General features: G+C 44.8%; 1 protein-coding gene across 3 annotated transcripts; it reads right to left on the bottom strand.

The window, feature by feature from the left end:
- Positions 1-623: 623 nt before the first annotated feature.
- LOC144718651 (peripheral myelin protein 22-like) lies at positions 624-24,170 on the bottom strand. Of its 3 annotated transcripts, none has more exons than XM_078594062.1 (5): positions 23,764-24,170; positions 21,640-21,734; positions 21,337-21,442; positions 6,415-6,555; positions 624-2,850 (listed from the first exon to the last, which is right to left on the bottom strand). In XM_078594062.1, exons 2-5 carry the CDS (start codon positions 21,715-21,717, stop codon positions 2,690-2,692), a joined length of 486 nt encoding a protein of 161 aa, XP_078450188.1. In that variant the 5' UTR covers positions 21,718-21,734; positions 23,764-24,170; the 3' UTR covers positions 624-2,689. The 3 variants fall into 3 exon arrangements, with proteins under 3 accessions (XP_078450188.1, XP_078450189.1, XP_078450187.1); XM_078594063.1 differs by having other exon boundaries at positions 23,980-24,042; XM_078594061.1 differs by lacking the exon at positions 23,764-24,170 and adding an exon at positions 22,284-22,347.
- Between the last annotated feature and the right edge of the window lie 1,253 nt (positions 24,171-25,423).

Here is a 25,423-nt window from a genome sequence, read left to right as displayed (position 1 = left end):
GTTGTTGTTGCTGCTGCTGCTGTGTAATCCCAAGCGAGTAATCTGCAGGTAATTATTCAGCATCGCGATGTTTGGTTACTGTGTGTGTGTTTTTTTGAAAGCTTTGGGAGGAAAGCGGAGAAGCCGGAGGAAACCGGTGTAAAATAAGGGGAGAACATACACCATCCACACGGAAAGGCATCTGGGCCAGGAATCAAACCCAGGGCTTTTATTTTTGCCGCTAGGCAAATTGTTACCACTGCACAACCTTGAGTTAGGGTTCAAAACTGACCAACGTTGCATCACTGTGACAAGACTCGTTTAAGAGATGTACATTGAGATCAAACTCACTGTACGCTGTAGTAAGAGGATCACGGTTTACAAGCAATGGATGGATAGGGCAGTCAGTTTCTTTGCATAAAATACATGCTGTATGCCTCGGCCTTTTGGACAAATGTATCTCATCAGCGTGATTTCAAGCGGGCAAGCCATGTACCGTGTTTGACTTGCAGGGTCTCATCAGCAAAGTCAGGCCTCTTCTGAATTTGTTGCTGCCAACGCGTGACTTCTGCCGTGTGGAAGTATCAATGGCCGTATTTATTTGTGTACAGTACACGAAGGTAAACAAAACACAACCATTGAAATATTTAAAACAAGAGTTTTATTTCAGGCTGAGCAACAGAATGTCATCGTAGACACGGCATGACTGCATTTCGAGTACAGTGTATTGGATTATTATTGACTTTCAATTGTCCATTATTGAAAAAATAAATCCCATAAAATTTGATTGGTCTCTTTGGCTACTCATTGAGGACCACCCAGTGAATCCTTGGATAGCATTCGGTCACAGTTGCAACCGTACGACTTGCACCTCCTTCCGTGACTGCCTTGGATTGGATAAACACTTGTAGCTGGTGTGATGCCCACCAACATTTAAACGTGCCACGTCCAAGAGCCCCCACAGAATCCTGATATATAGCGTGAACGCACAACACACGTACAAAATATTACTCGGATCGTAGGTGCGCTGGATTTAGTAGGGTGTTCTTTTTCGACGCGTCTATATTGTTAAAAATAATAATAGCACTAAGAGGGTTAACATTACAGTACAAGTGTTTACAATATGCAACGCAGATGTAACGGTAGGTTACTAGTGGAGAGCCCCAGGGTGGTTACTGCTGTTTATGGTAATCACACAGATCACAAGTATCACACGGTCCACTCTTTCCTCTGCACCATTGAAATCTGAATGTGCTTGGAATGGACAATATTGTTTTTTTTTCCAATCAACTCATAAGTTTACACGGTCAACTTCGCTAAGGGCATCAACCCGGGTGTAAATACGAAACTTATGCATTTCCCAGCGACAGATCCTACTCGTCGACGAAATTAGTGAGCAAGCCGTTCCCAGTGTTGTCAACTTTGATAAAATGCAGTCATAAATTCTCGAGTAGACGATCGTGTGGATGTACCGCTTGGTCTCAGGTCATTCACGTAATTTCTCGTAATTTTGCACTTAAGTCAACATTTCCAACAACTTTCCGATTGCAAAGTAAATGATCACGCAAAGGGGAGACAAAGACAGACCTCTCTGCACTACCCCAGAAGTCGCTTGGCAATGAAATGTGCAAGGAATCTGGTTATTTTTTGCAGACCCTAATGAACGCGATTGCAAGCAAATTTTTGTTTAGAATGTGCATTGCATGTTTTGTGATACTATTGTCTTTTAGCGTTCGCATAACGCTAACACAAAACGGTTCAACTTAAGCTTACGTATCAACACATTGGATTCCCTATTCAATACATTACCCATTAAAAAAATCATCATACCTAAACAAAGTTCAATTTAAGAAGTCTAGTTTTATTTCTCATGGGAATAAATTGAAATAATCTAGGGGAAAAATGTAAAATACTGCTGAAGAAAAATAGCTAATTATCATTAAGATGTTGCACATTACTTTTCTGAAGCACAATATTATGGTATTAGTGTCTTAAATTAAATATGTTTATAAATGTAACTTTGTCCAGATATTATATTTCATAGAAAGCTAAAATAAAGAAAATACCTGATAATAATACCTTGCATATTTCATAAAGCAGTTTTTTTTTTGCCACTATTAATACACTGTACTGTAAGCATTGTAGTCAAGGCTTTTTACGTGAAGACTAGTCCTTGAGGGATGCCCCATCATAATCTCGTGATTTTAAATTAACAAATACAATGAAGATACTTCTTAAAACTTTACATGCTGTTATTTTTTTGCATAGATTTCAGCAAGCAATGGAAGTCTTTTGGGCATAGACTTTAGCTCTTAAAAGATTCACGTAATCAATGTTAGAACATGAAACATTTAAAATGTAAAAATGTTATGCAGAAAACATGCTCACTATCATTATTGTTAAGTACTATCGATTGCATACTTCACAGATGAAAATACATTAATATTTATGCAGTTTCACTTCTTATGATGCCTCGGTTAAGTAACACGTGAAATCATAAAATCAAATGTTACGTCTATGACTCCTATTGCATTCTTGAACAATGAACTCGTCTATTTACAAACATGTACAAAATGAAAGCATTGTAAGTTTTTGAGGACTTGTGGCATCGTCTGCAAAGGGAGTACAGTGATTATGACAAAAAACAAAAAAGTACTCCAACCAGGAAAAGCACCCTTGACCCCACCCGGGAAACACGTGCCCGCTCAAACTATTCCTTCTTTCGCAAAAAGCAGTATATGATGCCGCTGAGGAAAGTGAGGGGAAAGGCGACCCACGCTAGGATATAGGAGTAGCCGGGGCCGCTGGAGGGCAGGTGCTGAGGCTGGAACCAGCCGACGTAAATGGATGCAGCGGTCAAAACGCAGGCACCTGTAACAGAGAGAGAGGGGCGGGGGGCACACGAACGCGGCACCGTCACGTTACGCTGGACTTTCATCACGCAAATGTGAATGCAGAAAACAAACTTGTTAGGTGGGTGGGTTGGCGTAGGTTGGGTGGGTGTGTTTGTTGTTAAAATACAAGTTCATAGAAGTTGCGGAAATAGTCATAAATGTTTCTGTGTAACTACACCCTTCAATTACAGACTAATTGGCTAATTGCAGGGTTGTTTACGGAAATATGGTTTTCCTCGGACCCAAAAATATTCGATGTTTTCAGGGACTGTTACACTGTTACCACAATGACACATTTTACTTCCTCGTGGAGAAACAGATGTTTGCACCAAAGAGCCATCTCACCTCTCCTTCACATTTTAAACAACGGAATAAATTTTCACCTGCCAGGAACATTTGTGCTCTCCATAGCCAGCATGCACGAGTGGGGGCTTTTTTTGTGGCTGCCATGAGAAGTCTTGCATTTTGAATCACGTGTGCACGTATTAATGCATCCAATGAATATGCGATGCGAATGTGTGAATGTGGAAGGAACAAGAAACCAATGTTCCTAACCATAAAAAAATATCCCGTATATGCCCACAGTGTGAATAAACAACATATCGCTTTATTGCTTAATGATAACTTCAAATAACTGTGTATTAATACTATCAATTAATTACAACAGCTGGTTTTATACTTTTGTCAAAAGTAACTGCCGCAGCTTCAAGGGAGGCCTTGCGGGTGGTGGTCAGTTTTTTTTGACGAGGTCCTCTGTGTGAACTCAGCATTTTGCTGGGAATTTACGAGTTTCTCCTGGCGCGCTCCGTTTCTTAGCCGTGACGGCGAGGTGGGATTCATCATGCAAACGGAGGCGTAAAAATATTTAAACAGGATGCCGAAATATTTCCCCAAAGAGAGAAAAGGTAAGGCAAGCCTCCTGCAAGTCAGTTGCTGCTGCAGAGAAGACCACGTTGGAAATAAAAGTTACAAATCAAAGTTGGAAGTGAGGGGCTTTCCACGTTGGACTGCACTCGTGGGCCTATTTGAGCCCACGTGGGCAAACGCATTCACCCCCTCCTTAGCATTGGCAACAATTGCTGACATGTACCCAAAGGTGCCTCCATGTAAGAATGCCTCTGCCCACACAACGGAAGAATGCGGTAGGGAAATTTGAACAAATGCGTGTGCCTATACGACGGCTTTGCGCAAGTGCTGAGCAGACCAAATGTAAGCAAATGTTTTACATCGCCCTCGAGCTGAAACAAAATAGGGCCCCTATTCGAATGTCCTTTGTAATGACAGCTATTCACTCGGCAATCATTGTACGATATCAGGGATTTAGCAAAAGGTAACCGTTAATGTTTAATTATGTTCATAAATCGAACTCAACCTAGCATTTTTACATTTTATTTGATGAAATCGTGTAAAACTGCTGAAGCGGCAATAATGTATCTTATCTCAAATGTATGTTCCTACTCACAAGATAACCAATGCAATTTTGAATGTCTAAGGCCTCAGGGAGGTCTCTTTCCATTGTATGTATAACATTTGTAAACTCCAAAGCAATACATGCCACTCTAAATGAAGATGAATACAGCTGCCATTTTTTGTAAAGCTCGCTCTCATTCTACAAACAATATCAGGTCTAACTTTACATGTGGTACCTTGGTCCCAAGGTACGTGTTTAGCACCAAAGATATTTGGAGGATAATAGCCAATGCTGTGGAAATGCCTTCTGCCAACACTCAAATCTTTGTGTTTATAGGGCTGTTTATTTAAATTATTATATTGAAACCCCTTATCCACATATTCTCAACCCTAAAACTCTTAATTGTCCTACCAAGCCACATTTTCCTTTATACAGTTTTTGCAAGCACATCTGTGAAGCTTCATTGACAATATTACATTTTTGGTCATATATTCCAATGAGTAATGACTCATGAAATGGAAATGTGCAATGTCCTAAGCGAATGCCACATGGTTTCTAGAAACCACCTACAATATGTATCTTTCATCGTTTAAGTTCGCATACAACGTTGCAGGCTACATTCGTTCATCTTGCATCTCTAGAATGTTTTGGTCAATAATTTATTGCTAACCGGGAAGAAATTCATTTTATATTGCTGCCTGAAACAACATGGGGTGGTCTTTTGTTTTTGCTGGATTGTTTCTGCAGCATGCCCAAGTGGAGTGCATTTCCTCATACTGTTGACGATTTTGATGTGTAATGAATTAAATTTGGCACTAATAAACGAGATTACGATTTATTATACAAGTATCACATGCTAAAATATGTAACCGGTGCCAAGCGTAAGGCAGTAGAGTATTGGATTCTTTAATCTATCTGTGTAGGGTTGCTTTCAGTAGTGAGGGGGGGGGGGAGCTGGAGGTGGAGGTGAAGTAACTTGCTAATTATTCTTGGTTCTTTCGGTAAAGTCACGTAGAAGGGAAATAATACAATAATATAAATATGAAACAATACAAATTCTCACGACGTTTCGACTGCAACACAAGCAATCATCATCAGGTGTGAAATCATGATGATGGTTGCTTGTATTGCAGTCGAAATGTCGTGAGAATTTTGATTGTTTTATATTATTGAATAATTTCCCTTCTACGTGACTTTGCTGATAGAACCAAGAATATGAATCCCTGCAGTCACGAAAGCTTTAAATCAAAATTTTACTTGCTAATTGTTTCAAACTCCTCACGGGGAGGTCAGAGGCGACCTCTGGATTGCAAGTCCATCGTGCTCACCGTGAGTCCAGGGCTGCGTCTACCCCATACCTCATTGTGGACACGTGCACGATCTTTGAATGGGTGGCATGTGGCATTACTAACGCTACTCTGCGTTCTGTACTGCGCTCAGTACAATTGTACAAGGAGATACACATCCAGCCCAAAGATAAGGCAGATCTTAAATAAATACTAATTTACAGCCCTTTATAAATCCACTGATAGATGAAGGCCTCCCAATACCACATCAATCATGGGGTTTGTTCGAGAATGGCCCATCAAAAATAACGATAATGAGCTCGCGTAACATTGCGCTAAAACGTCAATACTATAAAAAGACTTGGTAAAGTTTGGTTTGACGAAGCTTTTTAACGGCTCGTGTTCTTAAAACATCCTCAAATAGAATGTCCCTCCTTGTACCTGCAGCTCGCTTGTTTGGCCTAAGCACGCAGCTCTTAGGCTTCCTGGCGAGCAAAGTTGAGTTGTATGGAGGGGGCAATCTGGCGGTTTTAAAGACGCAACTTATATACTTTATCTATTTTAAGTATTTATTTCTTGTGATTTTCTTTCCTTTCCTATACTCTGCACTCCAATCATTGTTTGTATCCTTTGTTGTTGTAACTTTCTGACCCACCCCCTTCCTGGGCCTCTGTGAAAAGGAGCTTCGCAGCTCATCGGATTTCTCAAGGATAAATCAAGATTCTGAATCTAATGACCTTTCTACCTACGTTGAACAAACCGTATGTAGATTCACCATTACATTACCACTCGGAATCAAGGCATCTGCGTCTTGTCGCAACCGCCACACGTGCGTCTCACTCACACGCCAGAAGCTGCAGCACTCCGGTAATGAAGAATCGGCCGCCCTTCTTCAGCGTGAACAGTTGGCAGACGAAGGCGAAGAATGCGCAGCAGCAGAAGATCACCGACAGGATCATCAGGGCTTGCACCGCCTGAATCCACTCTGCGAACGGGAAGCAATCGTGGCGAACGTCACGAACGTTTGCGACGGGCCGGCGTGTCGAGAGCGCGCGCGAGGCTGCGTACGAAATCAGCCTCGACGAGGAGGCAAAAGTATCCCAAGGAGAGGCCTCTCCAGAACTCCCTCTAGCGGAGGGCCCATCTGCCTGCGAGGGATGTGGGCAAGCAATCGCAGGGCTGTGCCTTTACCTTTTTTGAATATGCTCAACAAGCTCGGGGCGAATACACAGCAAAGATGAAGTCACCGATAGCATTGCAGAATCACACGCGTGCGCAGGTACCAGTGGATACCAGAGAAGGCTATAAACACACTCCCCTTGTCTCTCGTATTCCATGTATTTTTTTAATTAAAATATTTCACCTGGATGGTCCGTTGAGACAGAATACCTCGTTTGCAAGGGTATTAAAAATAAAATTAAAATAGTAACCGTAAAATAACTATTCAGAGTGTCAAGTGACACACAGCAAATACGTGACAGCCGTGTTCAAATGTACAACGTATATATAGAGTGTATGTTTGTGCAATGTCAACATGTATTTACACCGCAGTCGAACACGTGAATGGAGAAAGCATTGTGCACACTTCTGGTACATGCACAATGCGCCCTTTATCGGCAACCAGCGCGGTTGCAAATGTTATTGCGAGCGTCGCAATTCAAGCTTTCAGTAAAGACATTGCAGGGCGCACGATTTTCCTCCACTCTCCTGTTGCTGCGAAAACACTAAGACCCCCCCTCCCCGCTCCACCTCCCCCCATGAGCGACTCTCGGTTAACGGTCGCCGCTGAGAACCAGATCCTCATCTGTGCTCAGCACCAGCGGTCACTGACTCCCGGACCAGATGTCAATCAGGAAGTTTGGTCGTTATTGGGGTCAACTACTGGGTAAAAAATGGCGGTCACACCGCAAGTTCCCCCCCCCCAACCCTCACCCCCTCCCACAGCTAAACCTTAAAACGGTCGTAAACACGCCACATTTTTCTGCTTCAGGCATTGATATTTGTTGCTGTTTCTGGGCACTTATCCGTTTTGTATTATGGCGGAACGTTTTTTTTCTTTCTCTCTCGTTTTTACCGTACTTTGTGGGAATGATAGTAATTTTGGCATATTTTCTCGGCAGCTTTAGCTGCTTTAGCTGCTGAGAAAACACTAATAAAACGGATACATATAATACAAAATGGATAAACACCCATAAACTGCAACAAATACCAAGCCTCAAGCAGAAAAATAGCAGCAGCAGGCTATGAATCTCGCACAAGTGCATTTTGTAGAAGTAACGAAGACAGCGACGAACGGCTTGCATGGCCAACACAAATCCAGAGTGCAGTCAGGACGAGGATGTTACACTCACTCGCCGTGGCACAGAGATAAACGTGTCAGACAGCGTTGGAAATGTGTTTGCGTGTGATCTGCAAACATGAAGCGGGTCACTTAACCACTCTCAGCCTTACCCACCAGCAAGCTTCATGTCAGCTAAGGGCAAATCACAATGGGTGCACAGTGGCATTTCTAACATTTGGGTTTTATTACATACAGTTTGTGCAATAAAATAAGACTGCGGCATTTACTTTTTAGCCCTTCGTCCATCGACTGCTACGTGAAGGCCGCTCTCGTGCCGTGTTAGTCATGGGGATTGTTTGACCATACTTCACCACGCTGGTTGGTGTGGCTTGGCGAAGGCGGGGAGCATAGTCCTGGGAGCATAGTATTACAGTAATGTACGGTACAACAATGGATTTTGTCGGACCGACCTCTGCTGACCAAAATGTAGCACAGCCCCGAGTATCCATACAATCTTCGGGTTCAAGTCTGCTTAGCTTGAAAGATCTGACGAAATTGGGCTCATTCTGGGCTATTATGTCATCCATCATCATCAGCAGTGAGCCTTCAAGCATATCCAACGGCTTCATTTCCCATCAAATATTTTCCAGGGCCGCAGCTCCGGATAAAATTAAGTCCCGTGCATATCCGTCTGCGGCGAGCCACTGCGCTGTCAATAAATACGCCTTCATAAGAGCGGATGCCTCGGAACCGTTAGGGAGTGCGAGCCAAGGACACTGGCCTCAATCGTCCCGAACGTGTACGCCCCGTGTACAATAACGCCCAATAATTGCGTCTGATCCTACAGGAGGTGGGCACGGGCAGATCGGGCCCGGCTTGTTGTCGTCACCGTTTTTGGGCCACCGGAATAACATATTTAACATATACGACCTCAGCGTTCAGCCGCAAATCTGTTGGTGGGGGGGGGGGGATGTGCGCGTGTGTGTGCCAAACCATTCTTGCGCCCCAGCGAATGCAGCCACACAGCGAGCGAAGGGCCGTGTCCTAAATGGGACTATTAATTACATTTCTCACCGCACCATTCTTCACGATCAAGCCCCCCTCCCCTCGGTGGTAGTGCTCTCTCTCTCTATACTCCCTTTCCTTGAAATTCTGCGCACCTCTCCCAACCCCACCTCCCCTCCATGATATTTGTGTTGCCGCCTGCAGTGCAGAGCGTGAGATGCGGCACATTCATCACAAGAGTTGGGTGTTTCATAGAGGGGCCCGTAGTACGACGTGGCCTAAAGAACACGCCGCGGTCGACGAAGGGGAATGACCGCGGCGGGCAACGTCTCAACATTTCAACGAAAATGTACGGGGGGGGGGGGCGCACATTTAGACGCTTTTCATCGGTGGAATTGCCGATAATTATGTTTCAAAGCAATACTGCTAAATAACAACCTCAGTTTCGACGTCGTCGTCAACAGCCCTGTCATTTATCTACTGCAGAATTAGAACCTTCCGTTTGTGGATGCCATCTCGCACTCCTTCACATCAGCTGCTCTCGTCACTCCACCTCTGCTGTGGGCATCCTTTTGATCGTGTTCTCTCCTTTTGGCTGCCATTCCGTCACCGCTCTTCTTCATCTGCCATCAACCCTCCATGCGACAAGCGCACTTTACGTTTCTTAACAGTCAATGCGATGTCTTTCATTTGCATGCGTCCTGTCGTCCATGTGCACCTCTCTCTACCGCTCTGTGCAATTGCCTGCGTGCATCTCCGCATGGTTCTGTACAAATCACATTGTCATCTTTTGTGTTATTTCAATTTGCCCTTGTGTATGTGTCTGATCCATATGGTCGCAGCAGGTAATGTGAACCGATTATAAAAAACAAACCCTCCTGCTTTAGACACATGCCTGTATTCTACTGAAAACAAAAGAGGGAATGTTTAGATTCACGGGGCATAGCTTTGCTGCTGCACTGTTCACGCCCACTAAGAAGGGGGGGGGGGGGGAGATGCACGGGGGGGGGGGGGGAGATGCACGGGGGGGGGGAGATGCACAAAACCCTCCGAATATTCACGTTGCGGTGCACAAATGACACCACAACGATCGCAATTAGAAAAACCACGCGTGCAGTCGTCCTCGGCTGGAAAGATTGACACCAGTGACATCGCCGCTAATCAAGTGTGCAGGCTGTGCAACTGCACTGGGGTATGTGAGCTGGAGGAGAGGGAAATTAGATGGTGGGGCGTGCTGGGGTGCGGCATTTGATTCCCTGCACCAGGACCCATGCCAACCACACTGCACCACTGGTGGACACCACTGTCAATGTGGTAGACTCCTGAATGTCTTGCTTCAGGGATTTTTCTATCCCCCTTTCTGTGCAGGGGCGTCACCGCCGTCTTGCTGTTTGTATGCTGCACGTCGCTAGACGGATGTGTGTATGTATATATACGCACATACATGCAATGCTTTTTGCATGCATCGTTTGTGCACATGGCTTTTTTTCTGCAGCATGTTTGCACTGTGCATACCGACGGGAGAGGCCGCTTCATGCATGCAGAATAATATTCATCAGATCATCTTCGTAAATATGAGCACTGCACTGAAGGGGAATCGTTTTGAACGATACTATGATGAGGACAAGTCCGTGTGGGTGATTTAAAGTTCTGCTCTTAAACATTTTCGCCGCTGCTTATGTAGACATAATTGTAGGGAACAAGAGGGTTCATAGAATTCTAAAATCATTATTGGAGTAATTTATTTAAATGCCTTATGTGCACTTTAGACCAGTGTAGTTGCAACCTTGCATTTTATCAGGCATTCCTTTTCCATCACTGGCGTGCGGTTTCAGACTACTGATTTTTAAACCAAAACCTTTTCATGCACGCATTCCTTTCAAGGAAAACCAATTGTGTATGTGTATTACATCATCAGTGGTTTCCCCACCAGAACATATAGCATATTATGAGATAACCACGTTTGTCATTTTTGATTACAAAAAGTGATATTGTCCTTACAGTTTTTGCAAAACATTCACTTGCCAAATAGAAGTTTTTTTTTTCTTTTTCCGAATGGGCTTTCAATGGATAATAACTGCGTGTATTTTACCGGGGGGCACTGTACCATACTGCGGGAAAACAAACAGTCGTTATTTCCAAGCCAGGAGGCAGGGAGGGCCAGATACATTGCAATCACCATGTGGCTGCCAGATATCAACTCTGATTTCCAAGTTTGTGAAATCAAGATGTTTTTATTTTTCTTCAAATGAAAACACCAAAGAACCATGACTTCGTGGCTGCGGTACCAAAAACCAGATTCTCGCCCAGTGTTGCCAACTGTTCAAAGCCGAAATTTTACTAACGAACCTCAAAGAGGCACTAGATGTCACCAGATAGACCGTCTAAAGTCAAAAATGTCACTAGAGAATTCACCAAGTATCAAACGCAGTACATTAATCCTCAATATACACATGGAATCGCTCATGCATCTGCATAACGTTCTAATCGAAGAATGTCTCAAAATGTATCCCTCAAAATCAAACAGATTATTTGCTAAACTGCGTCACCATTGGTGTGCACAAGCATCGAGACATAGGTGTTGCGGTTCCTTGTTCAATTCATCGTGGGTAGCTGTGACAAAATCTTGTCACTTGTAGGGAAACCCACAAAAAAGTTGCTCAATTTAGCGACAAAAACGTGGAGTTGGCAATGATGCGAAGTCTCCTCTGTTACCGGCATTCTCACACTGGAGTGGGCCGGGGCTCCGCATCGCCCGAGGCCACCCCCCGTCTCACTCCGAACCGCTCTATAATTCCCAGAAAGATGGGAATCTGGAGGCTTAACTTTGCCCGTAAACCACCCTTACTTGCGAGATGCGCACCGCAGCCCTTGCGTCAATCAACACAACAATGCAGCCATTGTTGTGTACCATGGCGCGATAGGTCTGGACACTATGGGAATAAGGCACATTCTATTTCTGCAAGCAACGATACGAAGATACTTTCCTGTAAAAAAAAAATGTTTCCATCATTTACACAAAGAAAAAATTATAGGATTAAATATATATTTTGATTATTGAGGTGGTTAGTGTGCTGCGCTAGCAGTCCAGCTACTGGCGTTAGATCCACAGTGATCGATGGCGAACATCAGTGGAGTGATTGCTGGGCTTCCCGCTTCACCAACCCATGCCGAACTAGTGTGGTGAAGTATGGGTCAAACAACCCTCACATCTAAGGATTGGCTTGACATACAATGTTGTAAATTATGATTTACTATTAAATGCAAGTACGGTGGCAAGGCGTTAAATTATCCGTGACAACATTGTAAGTACGTCAGCCTATATCCGTTGGAAATTGTCGGTGTTTGGCGATATCATCTCACAGCAGGATAATCTTCAGTCTGAAGGACATCGTTATATATCAAGCATTCGAGTTTACTTTGTTGGAGCAAGTGAGAACGCGAGAGCCCAGGCGGATCTCATTTCCAGAATAGTCTCGTGTACCATTTACGGGCACCGTATATATATTTTAATGGGGACATGGCGACCGATCGCAAATAGCTCCAATACCCAAGATGCCCCACAGGAGACAGAGGGCTGTACAGATGAGCAAGAGCGTACTGTTGAGGGTACGCACAGAACAGATGACGATGGGGGATAGAGGGCAAAGGTCAGGATGAGTATCATGACAGTGTACATGCAAAGTTCTCAAATTGATACCCTAAAAGCCAGCTCAAATACCATTACTCGTAATTGTAAATGTTGTGGGTTTGCTCTCGAACACACACCGGTGTGCTGAACTCGTAACGAATTGGCATGTTTTGTTTACGTGAGAAATCTTACTAATGATCTGTGTCGGGTGGTGGCGGGCATAACGACACATTTATACTTCCGTGATGTAACCCAAATTTTTTTTTTTATTAAGGAGCATTACTCGTACTACTCATATCACACAGGTTTAAGGCTCTCTGCTGCAATTTCTTCTTACAACGGGGAATGCAACTTGGGAAATGTTAAACCCAAATTGCTTAATGTTGTTATTTCAATAACGCTCGCTTAACAGATTTAGAGCAATTTCTGGAATTGCAAAACCACGATCGCCTCCCGTCGTGGCACCTCAATCGCTCGGCGTTCACCCTTTTCTGCGTCTCATATAAGGTCACACCCATTCATATAAGGTGGCACTCATTACACACAAGGTGCTTGCCACCAATGAACCACAGTTACCTTGCTGAGGAGCGTAAACCATCACGTATCCTCTCGCAGAAGCAGTGGTTTTTGGCTGCCTATTGAACAAAGATGGTCACCACATCGCACGCTTTCAGATGCGCTTCTGCGGTCGTCTGGAACTCTCTTCCTTCCGATATTAGGAAACTCATTCTTGAGAAGTGCCTTTTGTGTGTAGTTTGTTGTCCTTCCCCCGCACCTCCAATTTGCACGGCTGGCTACGTAGGGTGCGAAAGAAGTTCAACATACATTTGATCGCCTCTCAGACAAAGAGACGTGCAAAATGTAGTCTTTATTTTCCAACTGAACCAAACGGTACGAAAAGTGAGCTGCGTCGTCAGGGTTCCGCTGCCCTCTGGGCTGAGCAGCAGGGTCTATCATAAACTGGTGTGATCGAAGGGCGTGACGGTGGTGGTGTCGAGCGCTTTCCACCAGCTGCCATAGCTATATTGGGTCAGTGGAGTTGGCAAAATCACGCGGTCCGAGTTACGGTCATCTCCTATGACAGGTCGATGCCAGGCAGGAGTTTTTTCGTCTGGTGTACACTGGTTGTTCATCTGATGGTGGCGACGAATCGTGTGGCCTTGTATAGCCCTGTTCCTGCCACACGGTCGCCCCTTTCGCTGCTCCACCCAGTTCATCAAGGTGCGCTGCTGTCGGAGCTGGCGATAAAGGAGTTGCCGTCGTTTTTTTAATAGGTGCATCCGTCGGACGTTTTGCTGCCAGCAAACACGCTGCAGAAAGTGGCGGGCATTACGGCACGTCTATCTGCGGAGGGTCAGATCCGTCCTCGTGCCATGTCAGACCTCATAAGTTGAGGCCTAAGGCATCAATGATGGGTGGTGCGGCAGGTCAAATGGATATTACTCCTATCCAGTGTCCTAGTAATAGCTCTGCAATGGGTGCAGCTGCCGTTTTGCACACATTGCACACTGGGTCGGGGCGGCACATTTCCAGAATTTTTTTGGGGCATTGCAAAACGTCACATTTTTGCAATGCCAGCATGGGCCTCTCTATGAAACACCCAACTCTTGTGATGAATGTGCACTTAACAGTCACCCATTCTACATTTCACCACAAACCCCACTATCAGACAAATATATGTGCACAATTTCACGTTTCCCCTCTTTTTTTATTACACTTTATTTTATCATTTAAATTTTATTTTATGGCATACTCAGAGATGGCAGAGTCACAGGAAATTGGATTTGTGCAGTAGGGCCAGGCACATCTTGAAGTCTTTTGCTTCTTGTGAAGCCTAAAATACGCGACTAACTGCTCTTGGCAAATATTAATTATTAATTTAGAGCCCTCCATCAATCCACTGCCTGATGAAGGCCTCCCAAAACTACGATGGTCATAAGGCGTTGTTTGACCAAAATACTTCATCACGCAACTCAGTGCTGGTTGGTAACGGTGGGGCCCAGGAGGACCAATTCAAATAATCTCTCATCACCGATGCTCGCTGTGGCTGGGAATTTAACTTAGGTCAAGGGCTTCATAGCGCACTCACAATTGCACCACTGCTCCATTCCACCCACACTTCTCTCGTCCACTGGAAATGATGTAGAACGTGGTGAATCTACTCTCCAATGCCTCCAACAGACAATCCGGTTGCCCATTGTATTTAAACCGTCCAATCTGCAAGGATGCACGGTACACGGAACGTACCTGGCTGCACACAAAACCGTCTCATGCTTCGATTGGTCGGCAAAGGCGCTCGTGATTGATGCCTGGCCCCAAAAATCAATTGTGTAGGATCAATTAGCGAAAAGTGCACTTTGCATAATTGCAACCCGTGTGAGCAGTTGCGCGGAGCTTCCTGAGTCCACGCACGCAGCCGTGCGCGCCCCAGAGAGTTGCCTTCTCCCATTGCAAACGTAAACCCCAAACTCCAAATGCTTCCCTTTCACAAATTATTGATCATTTGTTTAAAGGTACGTATCCTGCATTCTTTATTCTTCGTTCAAGCGGTAACACGAACCTGAGATTTTTGTGTGTGTGATTTTGTAAAAAAAATTCATATCCACGTTGGAAAATGATGGCGATCACGAGTTTCACGTAGAGTGGAAAACACCGCCAGTGTCCTGCTGGTCACAGTCTCGGCATTGTGTTGCCTTTGTCAGCCAACCGCAGTTCTGTTCCCATTCTTGATCAAGTTAACTCATGGAAATTGTGCAATCAAGGTGACTTTAGTGGCGAGCTCATCCATCGGTGTTTTTCTTCCCCTAATCCGCTCCTACGTGGATCTCTGACTTTGATGCAATTCACAACTTTGTCTCACCCTGGTGTAGTCATAGATTAAACCAGACGGACATGTGCCAAGCACCTAGCCTGTGGCATCTCTGACGTTTAGCTTTACCACACCACCACTGGCTTTATCACACTATAGATTTCTTTACCATACCACTGGCTCTACCACACTACCACTGGCTCTACCACACTACCACTGGCTCTATCACACTACCACTGACTCTACCACACTACCACTGGCTTCACTACAACACTTGGTTTTGCCTTCAGCCCAAACGTCACCCTCAGGCCGTTTTGCTGACACCCGTGGACAAGTCGGCTCACATCCATAGCCTGCTTGGCCTTTGTTTTTGGCCCATTTGGGTGAAGACTTTGGGCCCACCTGACCTGATTGGCTCACTTCCCTAACTCAGCAGCTGACTGGCTCGGCCGCCGAGCTCGGCTGGTTCAGCTGCGGCTCTCCTCAGCTCAACCGTGTGTCCTCAACAAACCCGTTTCGTACCTATCCTCTGCGCGATTTCACAACCAACTCCTTTCCCTGTGACCCAATCAACGTCTGCAACTCCTTCAAAAACTGTTTTTGTTGTTGTTTTTGAAGTGTTCCGTAACGGTCACACACCTCGGCTCTCCGCTTTTCACAATTTCCATCTTCTTGCTTGGTGACCCTGAATGCACGGCTTCGTTATTGACCACCACACCAAAGTGATTGGCACTCCGTGGTCTTCGACTCCGCTGACCCCACCTCACTCTCTCTCCCCATTTCGGTGCTCCCTCCTCTTGGCTTAGTCCCCAATTTCGTCCATCGCAACATTCCAAAAACTGAAGTCTTCTGTATTCGTGAAAAGTCTGTCCCCAGTGAAGATTCCACTCACGAACTCTCAACATTTCTTAAAGTTAATTTACAACCTAAAAACTTGCCCGTGAGCTATTCTTCCTTTACATCACGCAAATTTTCACACCTGAACAATACATATACAATATGGGAACCTCATTTGCCAGTAAAAATATGATAATTGGTTTTTTACCCTTCTATCTGGCAACAAAACTGACACCTTTTTACAAGGAGTCATGTTTGCATAGACCGCAATACCTGCAGTCATAATACAAACAAAAGACATAACTCTGATAATGTGCACTGTCCTTGAAGTTGATTGGTCTTTGAGTTGTGCGCCTTTTGGCGTCATCTGGTCCAACCCATGTGAGACTAGGCTCTAAGGAAAGCTGTCTTGGGTGTGGACCAATCAACTTCAAGGACAGTGCACATTATCAGAGTTATGTCTTTTGTTTGTATTATGACTGCAGGTATTGCGGTCTATGCAAACATGACTCCTTGTAAAAAGGTGTCAGTTTTGTTGCCAGATAGAAGGGTAAAAAACCAATTATCATATTTTTACTGGCAAATGAGGTTCCCATATTGTAGATGCTTGCCCCGAGCTCTCATACTCTGATGGTGTATTGTCTTTGAGTTGTGCGCCTTTTGGCGTCATCTGGTCCAACCCATGTGAGACTAGGCTCTAAGGAAAGCTGTCTCGGGTGTGGACCAATCAACTTCAAGGACAGTGCACATTATCAGAGTTATGTCTTTTGTTTGTATTATGACTGCAGGTATTGCGGTCTATGCAAACATGACTCCTTGTAAAAAGGTGTCAGTTTTGTTGCCAGATAGAAGGGTAAAAAACCAATTATAATACATATACTGTGTATATCTCAGATCCATCACTTCTTTAACCCTGTTGCTCCTGGAATAATTAATCATCATTAGGTCTTCGCATGTCTACGATATCCCTCCAGATCCAACGATGCTACAAAGTAGCTCGTTCCGAAGCGTGAGCTGCTCCCATCGCTCAATCTCCAAGGAGATTGTCTTCTCAGGTGTGTTCCCTCCTTTTGGTAGCCACTACCGTCGATGTGCCATCATCCATTCTAGCAATATGTCCTACGCAAGCCCACTTACTTTTCTCGAGTCAAATTGATGTCGCTGAATTGTCTTTTTTTCTCTAACACACATCGTCCACCCTCTGTCCCTCAGTGTAATCCCAAGTATTTACACGTCTGAGCTTTTGTTCCATCTCTGTCAATGTCCACATTCCTGATGCGTATGCATTGACTGAAATGGTTGGTGAGGTCTTAAATCCAGAAGTGGATTCTTGTGGCTAATGATGTTGATAAGAGGCCTGTCGCAGTGTCTTCCAAAGTCGTTTTGTCATCCCTTTTGTAATTTTTTGAAAATATCTTTCATTCATAAGGTGCTAAATCACGTAACCAAAGAGTGTTTTCAGTACAGCACTACTCCTTTTGGCCTTGCTGAAGTGGAGGAACGAGGCCACAGAAAACAACGTTAGAAGATAACAGAAGTTGCCCTCTGATCATCTTCAATGGTCCACCAGTTGCATGCATCTCTAGATTGCTGCACACCGTGTCACATTAATGCTGCAACATGCAGGGACTCGAATTTGTTTCATTCATATCAACAAAACGCCTCTGCAAGCAGCGAGATAAGCAATACCGCGGCACGGTCCCACGACACTGGCGTCAATGTCACATCAGGAAATGCTCTCATGTTGTTTATCTGCGTGTAGCCGAGGTCAGACTGGATACATAGCATGATTTGGGCCCCGTTTTCCTGAAGATGGTTGTGAGGGCGATCAGGATAAGGGCCTTTTACTGTGTCTCGGCATCATGGCTTTGAGTCGGGCCTCTGAGATTTTTCGGTTTATTTGTTGGGTATGACGCGGCGCCGTGGTCAGCGAGGAATGAAACAGGGCCTCCCAGCCGCCTTCCCCATGCCTCGTAGCTCGTTACTGAGGCACCTGAGGCCTATGGGCCTTGGTGCAGCCACACCGCCCATCTGTGAAAAAGATCTTCATAGCTCATCGGATTCCTCCTGACTCAATAGCTACACCGCTGGTTTATAATTTTTTTGGTACTAATGTCAATCAACCGTTGAACGAGGGCCTCCCCACTTTACGTGGGTCGCAGGACTATTTGACCGTACTTCACCGCACCGATCAGAGAGGTTGGCGATGGTGGGGAATGGCAGCTGTAGGAACGTAACGTAGTACAGTACAACAATGGATTTTTATGCACTAACCTTGGCTTGCCTATAATGTAGCCTCACAGCAGTAGCAGCCTACCACACAATACATTATGCATGATGGTCACCCATCTGTCCTGAACGCAGCCTCTTCACTGTCCTATGAAGAGGCTGCATTGCAGCATGTGGAATTTGCAAAACGTTTTGAGATATATTTGTTGTTGTTGTAGCCATCTGATGGTTACACAAATGCAGTGGTGTAAATTAATGTTACAATCACAAAATAACAATAAATCAATGGTAACATAGCAGTGTCATGAGGTTCATAGCCCATAAGTGGTGCCACACGTGTGTTTAACATGGACAAGGGCAGTGATAGGCTGTTGTTACAATGCGGATCATGTTCACACCCACCTTTGGCAACCTCAGTTTGGCAAACCATAATTATTATAGTCACACATCAAAAGGCAATATTTTCCCCGAGTCAACACAATTTCTTATACTTAGGTTGTAAAAATGTAGGTTATTTATATAAAAAGAGAACTAATAAATGTTTTAACAACATCCATTATTCACAATTATCTGAATATACAAAGCATCATGTTTAATAGATGAGTATTCTGTCAATATTGAATTTCATTTTTAATGTCGCATTTTTTGGCATTGAGAAAAGCCCTTTGAAGTATTATTTTTAAAGTTGGTAAATAAGAGGTCGGCCAAACGGCTCCGAGGATAGAGCGCTGAGCCAGCAACGCTGAGATGTTGGGTTCGAATCTGAGTTTTAGCCGCCTGTGAATCAACCAGGTTCTCAAGTCTAGCGGTGTTGATGGAGCCAGCTCAGTCAACGATGGCTAAACAAATGCCAAGGAACTTGGTGCAATCTGTTTTGTCTTGTGTGGCACTTTTTTTCTTGTATTGAGCGTTGCAATTTTAAACGTGTACAGCGCTTTGTGATCTTTCTATGAACAGTGTCAACATTTTTTTTCTCATATTTATTTTTTAATAACCCATCACGTAACATTTGCTTTTGAACTTAAAATCCAGCTCTGACTATTACAAATGTATTCGTTTAACTGTTAGAAGACGAACAAATCTTACAAAAAAGTGTAGAGGAATTGTGACCCCTATTGTGGATAAAAAAGAGGTCACTTCTGAAAACTTTTCTGCAGCTATTCTCCGACACATGCAACATCCTGAGATTTTCCAACGAATTATTTGTCACGTGACATGTGGTGCTGATATGACAATTGGGAATAAATTAAATACATTTACCAACAAATGATATATATCTTGTCAACAAGAGAAAATTTTGTTATTCACGCAATTTTGTGTTCGTGATTTTCATAGATGCATCACTCATGTCGAGCATGAGTAATAATTTTAAATATATTATTTTAAGTAGAATCATAAAGTATTCTTGGACTTGTATTTCCGCAGTTGATATTAATTTACAAATAAAATGGCAAGGGTGCTACTGGTCTTGTTACATGACACTGCCTCATTCCCCCTATACAACGTTGTCTCATTGCTCAGGCACTTCGGTTTGGCCAGTAGAGTTGGCTTGCTCTACTGATTCAAAAGCGAAACACAAGTTAAATACAACGCAATGTGTATGCACTTGGTAACTGATTCCCATCACAAGGATAAAATGGCCGTCAGATTTTAAATGAAACTCAAGGGACCTGGGATCCTTAGTTTGTTCCATTATTAGCTTGTACTCGCCCATCTCTGATGTGAATCTGTTCTCTGGCAAAAGTTCACGTTTATTCTCGTAATAAAAAAACAATAGATGTGTACTTAAGTCACCTTTATTCCTTCTAAAACGGCCCAAATCATTATTTTGTTTTATTGTTCTATAATTCGGAAAGTTTATTTTGGCAACCACGTGTATCTGGCTCATTATGCGTATTATCATTATCGCAACACTTAGCAAATCCCTTTAGGACACGCCTACACAAAGAACTACAACCACGTGCAGCTTATACAGCACCGAGTGGACTCATCGCCGGCCCTCTCCTGACCTTTACGGTTGTGGTGTTACGCAATGCATAAATCACACAACTTATAATAGGGTGTTTCCCCTTTTTTCTGGCAACAAAACTGAAACCTTTTGACGATGAATCATGTGTGCATTAACCACAATACTTGTGGTCAAAATGCAAACAAAAAACACACTTATAATATATGCATTGTCCTTGAAACTAATTGGTCCACACCAGAGACGGCTTTCTTTTGTGCCTCGTCTCAATTGGTGCATTTTGACCACAAGTATTGTGGTTAATGCACACATGATTCCTCGTAAAAAGGTTTCAGTTTTGTTGCCAGAAAAAAAGGGAAAAACCCTATTATTATATTTTGATACTGACAAAGGAGGTCTAATGATGTACACAATTTATCGTTAAAATGTTTCCTCAAATATTACAAAAGCACATCACAAAATCACAAGCAATGGCTAAGTTAGTGCTGACATGAACGTAGCGCAAAAGAGCGTGGTGGTATTTAGCTGACTCTGGTAGTTCCCAAATATAGTTTGGCTATTTTAAAATCACACGACCAGCTACACATTCAGAAACACACCCCTTCACTCACCCATCACCCAGTTCAATACCAAAATGTTGACAATGGTTCAACCCATGCACATCCTGCCGTTATTTATTCATTCAGATATATTTTTCTCGTTCAAACCAATTCTATTTTTATCGCGAAGGCCAGAGATCTGAGGGCCTCTAAATGAATTAGGAATGTCAACCCCAGAGGGTCAAACAACGTAATCGGTTTAACCACATGGCTAGTCTTGAAATATATCCTGAAGATAATATATGCAATATTGTACATGATATCAATTGACACATTTTAATCTCACTATATGGATCAACACAGATAGAGTATTAAATTAGCATAGCATGGCGGAATGTAATATTACAAATGCTAATCCTGCTGTGCATCTTTGACGATGCCTTAGCGATGGTAATAAATAATGGTTTACCTGCATCTTCGTTCTTGTAATTGATATCATTGCACTTCCATTCTTCTTTATAAATGTGGCAAGAATACCACAGATCTGTGACGTTGCTCTCCGCAACCCACCATGACTAAAACAAACACATACACACAGATACAAATGCAGTTGTGAATCAAAACACCACCACCACCACCACAACCGAACCGACTGCAAATATTCAAAATATCACACTGCAAGACAAAAAAATAATGCCCATTCCACTTGTTCAGGAGAACGGGGGGTGAGGAGGCGGGGGAACAAAAGCGACGATCAGCAAAATGTGCTCACGCTGTCGATGGTTGAGACGAAGAGCAACACAATGGGCACGATGTGCAGGAAGATCACGAACAAAAGTAGCAGGAACATAGTTGCCCGACGGTCACCTGCAAAGAGAGCATCTCGCTTGATTCCGCAGCGGGGAGCCGACAACAACTTACCGCACGCGAAGCTTCAACGAGTCGTGCCGTCGCTGGAATGTGTTCATTTACAAACGCGGGGGGGTGGGGAGGGGGGCCTCACTAACTTCTCTCCTGCCGTGTCAACCGACGCGCCACGTTATACAGCGACGTTGTTTGTTTATCTATTTTCGCCATCTCATTCGTCGCGTCTCACGGCGCCAAAGTGCGTCATTTCCACCACCCCCCAGCACATTCATATTGTGATGATGATTATTATTCTAACAGTTGATTTGGCTCGGTCACTATAGCAGCAATTTCTGTTTGTTGTAACACCCCCCTCCCCCCCATTGCTTAAACATAGAGGTAACACGATTCTCGACCGGCCCAACAATGATGTCACGTCCCTGAAAAGGCGATGCCCCAAGCGGGCGTTTATAAATACCACCCGAAGAGCAGTAGCAGCAAGCAGCAGCAGCATCTGCCCAACTATCCAGCCGCACGTTTCGCATTGCTCCACCACGCACAAGGACCCACCCATGCAACCTCACCGCCATCTGGGTCATTCTGTTTGAATAGGTGGCGTGTGTCCGTGGGTCAGTGTCTTTCGCACACTCGAGGGCTTTTGTTGTTATTGTTGTTGTTGTTGCGGTGAGCGTCCTTGCTGCCAACGCAATTCGCGAACACAATTTGCCATTCACTTCCCGTGACATATGAAGGACCTTTACACAACCGAACGTGCATGTTATGAGCGGAACAAACATTTTTCACTTTCTTTTTACTTACACACACGCATCACGCACACGCACGCCCCCGTCCAACACGTGTAATGTATGTTGAACTTAGTTCGCACCGCACGTAGCCAACATCGAGGTCAATAGCTTTTTTGTGTGTTTAGTTTATTGGCCTTCCCCCGGCACCTCCGATTTAGCACGGTTGGCTACGTGCGGTGCGAAAGAAGTTCAACATACACACCGTACAGCCGTGCTCATCGGAGGTGCCGAGAGGGGGGGTAGTTGGAAGGACAACAAACAAAAACACACACAACAACAACAAAACAGCCAACACTCCAATGCAATACGCGGCCGAATGTCTATGCATGGAATGTAACGTTTGAAAATTGGCAGCCGAAATCGCGGATTCACTCAACAACCAGGCCAGGAGGTGAGAGCCCGCCAGGGTTGACCACTCGCAGTAGTCACTCCTGGTGGTCAACAACACCAACACCCCCAACACCACCACCCCTAACACCACTCTCTGTTTGCGCAGAATCACTTTAAGATGTTTTCTTGTTCATGTTTAGCTTTTTTGTTTGTTGCGGTTGCCACCGACTCAAGAGCCGAATGGCTCACAGGGCTCTACCAAATAGATGAAACTGAAAAAATGAAACTGAAACTCTCGCTCTGACCCACACCGAACACATTTGGCACCGATGCCGTTCTAGTTCAATTGTACTGTGCGAACAAACATATCGGAACGCTGCAAACAGAGTTTTTTCCTCTCTCTCCTCCCGAGCCTTGCTATTTGTTCTCTTTGCGTATATGACAGCGCATCTGCAGTTGAAAGAATGTTTGTAACGAGCAAACAACAACAAAAAACAAACCGCTCGTTTTCGTTTCTCAAAGCAACAACAACGAAGAAGAGCTTACACTTTTATACAAAGCGTCACACCGAATATTCTGCCCGGTAGATTAACGAATAAACGCGGTTCTATTTCTGTGTTGTGTAAAAGTATCGGATTCTGTCTGCCCGGGTTGCCAGGACGCGTTCCCCGTGTCTCTCTCTGCTGCTCCGACTGCGGCAGCTAACGGGCACTGCCCCGTCGCTGATGCAGGCGAGGAGGAGGCTGAATTATTCTCTCCCAGGACGACAACAAAAATCCCAACACTTTCAAAGTTTATTTGTTGAATTAGTTTTCCTCTCATCCCCCACCCACCCCCCATCCTCGCTATCTCTCTCTCCAACACAGGTCAGCGGCCACCTCCGTTGTGAGTATGTGTGACAATTGCGCACTTACTTGCACGCTCACGGCAGAGCAAGAGATGTTGGGGAGAAAGAGAAGATGAAGCTACGGCGAATTCTTAAGAAGAATTAGATGTGAAACCGCTTTCTCCCGGCGGGTCGAACGAGCAGAGAGCCGGACGGGACCGGCACTGAGAGAGAGAGAGAAGACTGAGACGTGAGGAGTCACTTCGCAAGTGGAGATGGAGCGAGACCAACGCCCAAAGCTCACGGCTTGCGGCAGAGAGATGAGATGGGGAGGGGATGGGATCGGGAGGGCTTCATGCGTCACGGCGGGGCGTGACGACTGCGCATCGCCGCACACTCCAGGACTGCAGCGGCAGCAACGGCAGCAGGGTCCTGTCCGGCACAGCAGGAATTGGGTGATGGTGATGATGATGGGGGGGAGTAGGATGGGAGGAGGAGGAGACCCATCGCACTTGTTTACAAAGGGCCCCTTCCCTCACCCCCCCCGCCAGGCTCGGTGTTAGGGGATTGGATGCGTGGTGGTGGTAGCACTGGGGCGGTCACTCCCTCCTCGTGGCTCCGTGCGTGTGGGTGGGTTGGTTTTTTTTGCATCTCTAGAATTTGGTGGGCGTTGGCCGCAATGCTGCATTTGGCCAAAAAAAACGAGCATTACCAAGTTGACATCATGAGTCAAACAATCAAACGGGTGTGACAGACACAAATGTGTGGTTAAACATTGGCACGTCAAACGGAAAATACATTTGCAACTTGGCGGATCCGTTATTTATTATTCGGCTGTAATGATTTTAGTTGTTTTCTTCTTCGTGTATACATAGAAACTCCACCTCCTTTGTCTTAACTAGCGCCCTGCCAAATAGCGACGTGAGCTTTAAATGAAAGGTATGAGCGCCCACGGTGGGCTGCGGTACATTTAGACGTAACGTCCCTGCCACGGACAGGACAAGTTTGGGCAATGGGTAAATAGGAAATGTGAAAGGGTGGGGCAGAGTTTGGCATCTGCGCAAGCCTCCAGCGGTGGCAGCTTTGCATCCGAGAGCTGCCGTTTCTCATTAAGATGAGAATTCTCCTCGGAATCACCGTTCTTATCATAATTTCTGCAGGGAATTAACCAAAGTGCGCTCGTTCTGAAGCCAAACGACACACTCTGCGATATTGCGGCTGGCATTTGCTCTCAAGATGGTGGCGATTTTCATCAGCCAGGGATAGATTTTCAGGAATAAAACGGAGGCTCCACCACCACAAGCCTTTAAAAACATTGAGGTCCCTGTTTATTGTGAAGTCAGCACAGTCAGTGCGATCTATATATAAATCACACAAAATTGTTTACAGTTTTTTGTCGATCCGCTACTGAATGACAATCTCCTCGCACCGTGTTGGTCACGCATATTGTTTTTCTCCCACTTTCCACCACACTTTACCACATTGGTCAGTGCGAGTTGGTGATAGCAGGGGCCTAGGGAAGGTTCACGTATCACTCGCCCCTTATGTTTAGCCATGGCCAAGCTCAGATGTCTGGGTTCTTAGCGCCACAACTGCCCACGGTGCAACACATACCGAGAGACGGAGTCGCGTTCTCACCGCAAGGCTACAACACCAGCGCCTTGCAGGCTGTTTAATTTCTTGGCGCGTGACTCGGTACGGAGAATTCGGGGAAGTTGGGGGAGGGTCACTAAAGGGCGTCATTGTAA

This window comes from Lampetra planeri, chromosome 5, assembly GCF_965212315.1.
Source record: "Lampetra planeri chromosome 5, kcLamPlan1.2.h2, whole genome shotgun sequence".
Classification (NCBI taxonomy): domain Eukaryota; kingdom Metazoa; phylum Chordata; class Hyperoartia; order Petromyzontiformes; family Petromyzontidae; genus Lampetra; species Lampetra planeri.
The sequence above is the reverse complement of the archived record's forward strand: the minus strand, read 5'-3'. Positions and strand labels throughout refer to the sequence as shown.